This window comes from Ixodes scapularis, unplaced genomic scaffold, assembly GCF_016920785.2.
Source record: "Ixodes scapularis isolate PalLabHiFi unplaced genomic scaffold, ASM1692078v2 PGA_scaffold12__126_contigs__length_90152505, whole genome shotgun sequence".
In the NCBI taxonomy this organism is placed as follows: Eukaryota; Metazoa; Arthropoda; class Arachnida; order Ixodida; family Ixodidae; genus Ixodes; species Ixodes scapularis.
Window position 1 is genome coordinate 34,983,906 of NW_024609838.1, and position 10,427 is coordinate 34,994,332.

A 10,427-nucleotide genomic window follows, 5' to 3' on the forward strand; every position below is an offset into this window, starting at 1 on the left:
AATAAAATCGTAACAAGAAAACATAAATTGCCTAGAAACTATCCTTGATAAATACTTAGCAAGTGCGTTCTTTTATTATTTATTTATTTCAACGTGCAATATTCGGAAGAGAATGTGCGAAACAATTGGCTAAGAGTAACCGAAATCAAAAGCTATGCTGGTTACCCTGAAACATAAAACAAAATAAATAAGTTTTCTCCATGCTAAAAGGGTATGCATGATGTCTGTGGCAAAAAAGTTTGTCCCGGTTTTTGAGCGGTTTCCCGAGCATTACAAGCGTTTTCTGGAAGAGCTTAAAAAAACTCCGACTCCCGTTCACTACAAGCCTCCTAAAGAAAAATATGTGCAGAACCCTGAAACGAAAGAAATGTACGTAAGTCGTCGGCTCGGCCATGCGGGGTTACGAACACCAGCGAACCTCGCTGGTCCCATCCGAAAAGATCCCCGGGTGATTGAGATTAATCCTCAGAACTTTGTTTGGTGTGTGGCAGACATCTTTCGTGTGTTTGGCGCGTAGAACCCGCAACTAGCAGTTCCAAACCGATCGCGGGGCTTCTCTCTCTCTCTCTCTCTCTATGTGGAGTGTAAGTTCGTCTGCTTGTCGCGCAGGGCTTGAACTGGCGTCAGAACGAAGGACTCTGATTGGCTCTGATGGAGGGATAGTGGGTAGACCTCAAGGCAGCTAGCACTGAGGTCTACCCACTATCCTCTTTATGCCCCTCCTCTTTCTCTCTCCCTCCCCCCCCCCCCCCCCCCCCCTCCTGCGCGTGAAGTGTCTTCGGAAGAGCGGCTCTAACCTTGTCATTAACTTTCCATGTTTTCTTCTTTTTTTTTTTTTTTTTCTCCTAGTACACGAGTGGAAGACGTACCCATTCCTGTGATCTATCCCAAAGAATGTCAGCAAGGAATCTGGGGTGGAGAAGGGATTATTAGCGGATACCGACGCCGGAAGTATGGCCGCTACAGCAAGTACTTCACTCCCATCCTCAAGCGTGCCGTCGTATACAGCGAAATCCTCGACAAGTACATGCGTGTGACACTCACCGAGAGGACCGTGTTGCTGATTAACCAAAATTTTGGGTTCGACCAGTACATCCTCAAGGTAGGCTTCACCCTTTGTACAGGGAGCGAAACTGAGGCAGAAGGGGGCTTGAGAGTTTGCGGTGATGTCTGAGCGCTAATCTCTGATTGGAGGATTTAGTGGGTAGACGCAAAGGCTAGCTGCCTTTGCCTCTAGCCACTGTCTTTCTCCAACTAGAGCAGACGAGAAGGTTGTCTGCCCCTGGCGTAGAGGGAGCAATTGCACTAGGGTCTGGCGCACGACCTACTGTAATTCTGACCTGCCCGCAGAATGGCTCTTATGGAAGACGCTGTCGCCGATGAAGTGCGTCGCCTTGCCATTGGGGGCGCTCAGTAAAGGCTTTTCTGCAACCCAGAGGTGGTTCACAGCCTGCCTAGCGCACAGTACGCAAGGCACGCGGCTGGTGATATCTGTTTCTCAGGAATAGATACTCTAGCGTGGTGCCAGCAGGCTGCAATAGCAGTAGCACATAGCAGGGTGCGTCGCTCTCGTGTTTGCTTAAATCGAAAGTGCGCGTTTCTCAGGCGCAAGGGCGTCATTTTTTTACCCCCGCCTGCTCTTGTGCCATCTTCGAAATAAGGTGCGTTCTTGGATCTCCCAAAAATAGCCACTGTGCTGGCAGCGAGCCGCTCTAGTGATGAATCGGTCACGCGACCACCGACTGACGAATTGATCCCGCGAGGCCCCAAAGCAGAGCAGGTCAGGACCAGATAAGGCCGTCACACCTTGCGTGCCTTCGATTGATACGGGGATACCCTAGGACAGTGGTTCCCAGCCATTGATGTTTTGCGGACCCCTTGTGGATCGGCAGAGATGATGGAGGACCCCGTTCATGGTGGAGGAAAGAGAGGTTAATTATGATAGTGATTTAATAAATGGATATAACCTGGTGCTAGTGTGAAGTAGACTTCTCTTATTGACATATACAGGAGAAAACTCGCCCAAAAATTGCAACGTTTTCTCTCCGTCTAAGAAAAGACAACTTTTACTGCCGGGCTTGGCTGATGAGGCCATGGGCTTCGTGGGCCCCCTTTTGAGAACTACTAGGAAACAAATACATTTGGCAAAATCATCTAAAATGATTTCCAAGACGATGCGTACTGCAAGGTTCATCTAAAAAAAACCGCATCTCCACGTGGTGAATGATGTTGATTGGGGCGAAGCTCTGGTGGTAATTGTCTGCGTAGACGCTGAGTCGCAGCATGCCGAGCCTTTCGTTCGTTTTCATCCATGTCACGCTGCGGTCAAATGCTCAAATGCGTATATAACCACGTTCCATACCACACATTCTCTTTCTGACATGGATGAAAACGAACGAAAGGCTCGGCATGCTGCGGCTCACCGTTTACGCAGACAAGCACCCACCAGAGCTTCGCCCCATTCAACATCATTCACCACGTGGAGATGCGTTTCCTTTTTTTTTTTCCCTACACGAGCACGGGAGCACGTGAGCTTACGAGCAGGAGCACGTGCATCTGACGGCGGACGGACATACGGACATGGCTAGCCCCTAAGGAGCTTCGCCCCTAAAAAGCCTTTATGCAGTGCCGCAAAGTCATAGCGTGACGAAATGCTGCCGCCACAGCCTGTACTACAAGGTGGGCGCTAGCAGATTCTTCTGTGAACAGGTCAGGATTACAGTAGGTCGTGGTCTGGCGTCTGCTAGTCGTAGCAATAGCTGTCTTAGCTTTTCCTCGGCTTTCGAAAATCCATTGGTTCTTTGCGAACGAGGACTTAGTATTCAAGAAAGGGGAGAGGAAATACTTTGAAAGGTATATTGTTTCTCTCAACTAACAACTACCAGACGCGTTCCAACGAATGAGGAACCCAAGGCTAAGATGTCGTCTGCTTCGAACCCAGGAGCAGCTGGAGGGATGGAGCTTTGTCGCACACGTGATCACTCCCTCTCACTACGTCTTTCGTCCTCTTCCTCCTTATTCGCGACAAGATGTTTCGGTCGTGACCTCTTATGGTTCCAACCAGTGTAGAGGGGGGGACGGGCTTGTGTTGTATGGAACAGGAAAGGGAATTTAATCCCTATGCAGACTGTTATCCTCCAGGCAGGGGAAAGACTTGCATAGGCAAAGAAGAGGGATAAAGTGGTCATGTGAAGTCATGACCAGGATTATCAATAGACCTGTTGCAATGTGCGCAGCGCCACGACAGCAGGGCATTTTGGGAACCCAAATATCATGCGCTTTCTCGTTGCGACTGCGCAGAGTTGGGGCAGCTACCACCGGCAGCCGTCGCAGCCATTCGCCAGAGCCTTGTACGTCGTCGTTGGCGCTCCGTATCCATGCTGCCTGCAGTATATGTAATGCGTCATGTCGTAACTTACCTTCACGTTTTGCAGTGTCACCGAATCCACTTTGTGTAACATGATGTGGATACTCCGCTTGTTCAGTAGTAGTTACTTTGGATGGCAGCTGTGGCAGGGTTCGACAAAGCATCGGTGTAGCAGACGACGGAGATGGTGCAAAGAGGGGGGTTGAGAAAGGGCCAGCTTTGCCAGCCAGCCGACGTAACAGCCCCTCCCACATTTGCGTGGGCTCGCTTGGGCTCACCTGCTTGAGCGGTGTTGCCTCGGTAATGTGCACCCGCTCACATATGTCGCATGGTAGCGGGAGGAAAGACGATGGGAGGTAGCGTACCGAGGACTGCCATAATTCGTTGCGGGATTGGGATTTTTGCGAAAGGTTTATTGCGAACAACAGGTTTGTTGGTATCTGTAAAAAGCATGGTGGAAGCATGGAGTCGTCCTGTTCTTAAACCAACATTGTCAGAGTTGGCAGTCTGACATTACTCTTACTTCCATTGATGAGAACCAATTTTACTAGGTCATCTTGGCTGAAGAACTGTCTGTAGATGCTGCTTTGACGATCAATATCCCTCCTCTCCACCAAAAATACGCCTCCAGTCGTTCGAAGCACCACGGTCTTGAAGGCGCCTGTTATGGTAGCCACAATTTACTCCGTAGAATACATGTTTTGAAGCATAGCGACAAGATGGCGGTCCACAGTATGTATCTGTTCTAAACAATACAGTTTTTAAGCAAAACCTCTTGATGGTGTTCGAACAATGGATGGCTACTTTTGGGACAGGGTGGGGGAGGAAAGCAGAATGAATCCTGCGAAAGATGTCGTGGTGAATATTTGGCTAATTGTGAGCATTTGGCTAATTGGGGAAGGCCGATCACAGCGACGCTTTTGATCGTGCATGTCGCCAGTTGAGAAAGAGTAGTGTAACTGCTACACAAAATTAAAAATAACTTTTTTTTTTATATTGCAGTACAGATTTGATATTTACAGTGATGGGATAGCTGCACAATTTGTACCAAACTGTGCCAAAGGGCTTACCCTGCTAGATCCTGCTACATTTAGCCCAAATGTGAGGAATTTGCGCCAACATTGCAGCAAAACTTGATTTCACCTTATTAATACTGAAAATATAAAGGCTCAGGCCCCGCTACACATCCGGATTGATATGGTAGGCTTGTGCAAATTTACAGAACTTTCGATTTTAGCCGCAAATAACATACTACACTATTTGATCTCTCCGTCAATGTCATGACAGTACTCGGAATTTTCGCAATATCTCTTATGTTCCTAGTCTGCTCTGGCGATTAGGTTAGCTTTGTTGAGTGTGCTTCTCACCGAGCTCTTGTGTACTGCATTGCGGTGGCAATCGCAAATTAAGCATTGCAATTTTGCTTATCTTGCTTCGCCGCAGTGCATCCGAGTCCTAAAGGGAAAGCATTCGCCCAGAGCGGGAGCACGCAAGCGTCGGGTAGATTAAGAAAAGGAGTATTGCAAGTGTTAATGTAACGGCTCTCGGTTACAGTAAAAATATCTGAATTAAACTGCGGCTGTTATTTATGATAGACTGCGGTATTCGGGCAATATTTTTTTTTTACAAATTTGGGATTTAGCGAGGGCACTCGCAAGAAAATTTATAGGAACTTCTCTATAGGTTTATTTTTATTTGATCTTTGTTGTTTAGTTGTCACCTTTATTTATGTTTTATCCATTCGAGGTAAGGTCAATACAACATATTAAAACTGAATTAGGTGAAGCACTAGAAGCAAGCTTGGGAATAACCTTAACGACTTTGGCTGGATTGTTTTAAGAAAGTATACTTATCATTTACATGCCACTCTTTGTTATTATGGGTACTACATGCAAAATGTCATTGATTTTCACAATTAAAGTTTTGTTTTCTTACAGCCTCTTTAGTATTTAAAACGTCAGTTTGTGTGCTCAAGATTATTCTAGCATTATTTTAATGGAGTATGCTATTTGGTTTACATGTTATTTCACACCTAAATTGATAATTCACAGCAGTCCATACTGTCCTTCATCGAGTAGCATCCTGTTGTCATGCCTAGTGCTCGTGTGTGCACTTAAACAGCTAATAGTTCTGTGTTTGAGGAAATCAAACCTGCCTTTGCACAGAAGTCTGAAGGCAAAGCATGCACAATTTTTAGTAGGATTGGCCAACACACAAATCTTAACATATAATATTCATAGTGGTATGTATAAAAATGAAGTGTGTGCTTGTGCTTCACAAGTACTTTTTGCTGCTTTACAATGGACTTTTGGCTGCTTCAAAAGGTGCTACAACATATTGCCTTGTCCCAATCTTGCAGACGCCGGTGCAGGACTTGAAGTCCCAGCTTGCGCTGGATCTGAGGCGTAAGATGTTGCTGGCTTTGGCAAGGAAAGACTTGTACCACGACAATGAGAAGAAACAGAGGGAGGTCCTTGAGAAGTACAAGGAGTTCATCATTCCTGTAAGGGAATGTTTCGTGTAACCGGATTTTACGAGCATTGCCTTCTGCTTAGCAAGTAACTGTTGAGCGTCTAAGGGACAATCATCTATGACTGTCCCTTAGACGCTCAACAGTTACTTGTTGTCTGGGTTGCTTTTGGGCTTTGGCGTTTGCTACTATAGCAGCTCACTTTGAAGTCATCTGCTTTGTGTTTTGGCTTTCCGCCCCATTGCTGTCAGCTCTGCTTCTATTAACTGCCGTTTGTTTCTGCTGTCTTGTGGCTGCTATGGCTATCTACTCAATGAGTGATCTTTGTTATGTAGCAGTTATATAATGCTTCAAGATTTGTGTGAGGCATGTGTCACAAATATGTTTCATCAAACAGTCACAAAACGACTTGTCACTAACGTTGCGTTTTTACTTAGAGTAATATCCCGAGAGACACCCAACTTCCGAAAGATATCCCACCCCCATTTTTGGCTGGATTTGCTATTTTCTTTTAAACACCAAAAGAGAGCCGAATAGTTAGCGATGAGCGAACGTTGCTGACCGGGAAGTAGTCATCTTTGGTTCATTGTCCCTCGCCATGATAACAACTTGGCAAAAAAACATATGATTAAATTTTTCTTTTTTTTTTTTAACTTTTTTTAATTTAAATTGAAAGTTAGCTTAATCCTTATTTACATCTGAATTGCTCGATTTTAGGTGGACTATCTCTCAAGATATTACTGTAGTTGGTGCGAGTTTAGGTTCAGAAATGTTAACGATTCTATCTGTGTTGGCTGTGTGATACTGTGTCCTGGCCAGTGACTTTGGTGGCTTGCCAGTGGTTTACAGTAAGCTTCAGAAATTAATTGCAGCAAGCTGTTTATCTGACTTTGATTTTGTAAGCTTACACGTTGAAGTGTCAGTTCTATCTGATGACGGTTGAAATCGGAAGTTCGGATTCGGCAACATGTGGAGTTTGCCAGACGTTACCAGAGAAATCCGGCAGACATTGCAGACGTCCATTAATTAAGAAGTCAAAACGATTGGAGGGAAAAACTTGGCTGTTCCCTAAATTTCAGTGGAAAATTACCATCCTTCGCCAACAATTGCAAAATATAAAGACTTACTATATACCTATGCCTCATCCGCTTGTTTGGAGTTTTGATTTAAGACAGGGGAGATCATTCCACATTTTTGTACAGTTATAGGGTGAAGTTTGTAATGTCTTTTCAAAGCGCTGAGGAGAGAAACCAAACAGAGTCTTTTCCTCATTTGTTTTTCTAGGAAGAAGAGGCCGAGTGGTTTGGCCTGACACCAGAGCGGGCTGAAAAAAAGCTTATGATGGAGGAGGACAAGGTAAAAGGTGTACCCCTGAAGTACCAGTTCCTCAAGGACTACCTCGCCGAACTCGAATGTAAGCTCTTTGGACTCACCCATAGTTGGAGACGTAGTAGCATTTTGTTGCGAGGTACTGACCTTGCGCTTTGTCGTTTCAGTGAAGGAAAAGAACCAGGAGCCTATTGTGTAAGTTCCCTCATTTTATATGGTGATTTCCCTTGTTTGAATGTATAGCAGATTTTTTTTTGTAGCCCTGGGTGCCCTTGAGACTTTGGTGCAAGATATTCTGTAAACGACTTTATTTTTGCGGGCTCTATATTTCGTGAATTCGGTGAAGTGAGGCTTTTAGGAATATTTTGCGGACATGAAACTTTGCAACTAAGGGCGGTATGCCGTGTATTTGTTACCATAGAAAAACACATTCGCAAGCTCTATTATTATTCTAGTCTGGAGTTTTGCATTCTTATTCTAGTCTGGAAATTCGCGAAAATTAAGTTGGTTATAGTATATTATAGATAAGGACGCAGCTCGGAAACCATTACGACGTGACCAACCCAATAGTCCTATTAATGTGCGCTGAGTAGCCACAGCCAACAACATCTCCGCCGTCCAGACGGTGCGACTAAGAAAAAACTAAACGTGTCGTTCCATGGCACCCAGGCACGCATTCTTTCCGCTCGAGAGCGTCTGCTCTGACCTGGACGGACGCTGGCTCAAACGCCGCACGAGAGATCTCTCCACTTCAACGCATTCGTAAAACCACTACTGCCGCCGTCGAAGCAGGAAACTAGGGTCAACGACAAAGCAGTGTCTAGGCAATATGCGAGGTGCAAGTGCCAAGTTCTACACAACGTGGCGCAACCAGGAATCGATTTTAAAAATAATCGTGCCTCCCAGAGAGGAGCATGGGAAGCCGGGCCTGCGACAAGTTGCCATTAGCTGCATATCGAGGAACTTTGTCTGGCTGCTGCAACGCGCGCTCTGTCCAGACCTGTTAATACCTTGCACCAAGCCGTAAATACCTTGCTCGACACATAGACGGCCACCCTCCTTTCATTTCCGCCAAGCTTGGTCATAGACGAGTTTGGTGCTGTTATCGACATAAGCGTACGTTTAGAGTAACTAAGTATGCCACGCTTGGAGTCGCGACACCCCGTTCCTTGACATTCTCGTGGGCACCACCGTTTTGTCACCTAGTACGGGCGGGTTTAAGTCGCGATAGTTACGATTAGAAAATGCGACTTCCTGAGCTCGGGCGAGAATGTTTTGCCCAGTGACAAACTGTTTCACCATTTCCGGAGGACGGAAAAGAGTTTTTTTTTCCTGCGGTTTCAGATAAAGCTTCGGATGACTGGCAACATTAATTTTAAGGAAAAATATTTGTTTGTTTTGTAGCTTTTAGACTACCCTAAAATAGTGTGGAAGTGCCCACTTCGTTCAAGCGCCCACTATTAACATTTTCCAAACTTGGGAATTCTGCAAATTATACATTAAGCCCTGATTTGACTGGACAATTGGCCACGTCTAGGTTAACCCAGTTTTCAGTGAAAGTGGGGTGGGTGCTCCCACGGTATTTTACCGCAGGTAACGCAAGCTACCGTCCATTATAAAGCGTACAGCTATTAATATCCAGCCATCGACGACCGAGCCGTCGTTACTCTAAAGCGTAGCTTAATTGTTTGCTCTATATTGGTTGGTAACACTTCAAATACTAGGTAGGAGGCAATGGCTGACCCTGAGAGTGAGGAGAGAAATGTTGGTTGGTTCCAAGTATTTGTTTAATTTTCAGAGAAGAATCCCAAACGTGGCTTTCCAAGCTGAACCCTTTCCGGAGGTCGCCCCAGTCGAGTTCGGACCCATCTTCGTCGTAGCTTCACATACCTGGGAAATGCACACCCCTGGACGGACCTGGTCAGCTATGCTGACATAGTAGCATAGTCTTGGAATAAAATTAGGACTTGTTGCGAAACATTCTCAAGTTTATGAGATTTTATCCCTTGTGCTCCGCTACATTGTACGTGGCATTTACGTACGACCTTTCGAGTCTGGATCACAATAAGCACGCAAAGAAGCGTCAAAAGCACCAAGACTGTTTTTGAGACATTTGCTTTATGGTAAAATCTTTATCTAGGTGGCCTAAATTGCCTAGAAAGCCCAAAATAACTAATGTGCACTTTTCTTTTTTTTTTAATATTAAACACGCAACCATACATTGCAACATATCCCTTTCCCCAAGGTTACATTGCAAAACAAGCTCATGTGATGTTTGGTAGCGTTTTTAATAAGGAAAAAAGCCACAAATTGATGTAAATCGATCGAGTTTGCAGCATACAAATACTTTAGTGCTTCTATGAACCTTGTGCAACGAGTAAAGGCCCGTTCACACTCTTGCGACCGAGTACGACTGAGAGAGACGAGATCTCTTACAACTTCTTAAATGTTTCTAGAATGAGGGAACACACTGACATTGTGGCGCCATCTATGCGGTGACCCTAGAACTGCATTTCACAAAAGTGAAGGTTTTGCGGGATTTCCGAGGTCAAATGTGCGTAATACCCATAGAAAGGCTCGTTTATAACATTAACAAAAGCTTTTCGACCCAAAAAAGAAAGGATATTGCGCGAGAAATAAAAAAAAATATGCCGGACCGCCGAGTTTACATTGCTTCCCAATAGATGGCGCCAGTGTGTTCTCTGGTTTAAGAAGTTTTAAGGAACCCAGGTTTAAGAGGTCGCAAGCAGTCGCAAGAGTGTGAATGGGCCTTAAAAGGTATGCAATACTTTCCCACGTAATGCTAAGGTAGCCAGGCCGATGCACAATTTGCACCAAAATATTTTGCTACAACACTCAGTTTCACCGTGCGTTGAACCGCAGTGGCCTCTATGAGCCATTCCAGCTGACCCAGTGGGGCGAAAGTATCGCGCGACTTCGTTCCCTGCAAGTCACTGCTGCAGCCCTGCGGAAGGTCATGCGACGCCGACATGGCATTGGATTGGCTGGAATGGCTCGTAACATCCGCTGCGGCTCATCGTAAGGTGAAAGGGAGTACAGTGGTGATTGTGGCACTGGTTTTTCTCTGTTTGTTGTATGAATGCATTCACATTTATTCCCAGGTTCTATGTGGAGTATTCTCTGTCCTGGCCCGAAAGCTTTGGCATCTGTGAATGCAAACTCTTAACCTGTCAGACTATAATCACTGCAAGTTCAGATCTCTCAAACACCACTAATACATAAAAACTTTATTTAATGGAC

The 10,427-nt window shown here is 45.4% G+C and overlaps 1 protein-coding gene across 1 annotated transcript; it reads left to right on the plus strand.

The window, feature by feature from the left end:
* Positions 1-175: 175 nt before the first annotated feature.
* Positions 176-9,148, plus strand: LOC8037278 (39S ribosomal protein L28, mitochondrial). The gene is made up of 6 exons (XM_002404564.5): positions 176-369; positions 850-1,102; positions 5,727-5,870; positions 7,122-7,251; positions 7,334-7,361; positions 8,965-9,148. Exons 1-6 carry the CDS (start codon positions 218-220, stop codon positions 9,044-9,046), a joined length of 789 nt encoding a protein of 262 aa, XP_002404608.4. The 5' UTR covers positions 176-217; the 3' UTR covers positions 9,047-9,148.
* Positions 9,149-10,427: the final 1,279 nt, after the last annotated feature.

Coding starts and splice junctions, on each gene's coding strand:
- LOC8037278 (XM_002404564.5), top strand. CDS start 218: ATGATGTCTGTGGCAAAAAAGTTTGTCCCGGTTTTTGAGCGGTTTCCC. Junction 370..849: donor AACCCTGAAACGAAAGAAAT/GTACGTAAGTCG, acceptor TTTTTCTCCTAG/TACACGAGTGGAAGACGTAC. Junction 7,252..7,333: donor CTACCTCGCCGAACTCGAAT/GTAAGCTCTTTG, acceptor TTGTCGTTTCAG/TGAAGGAAAAGAACCAGGAG.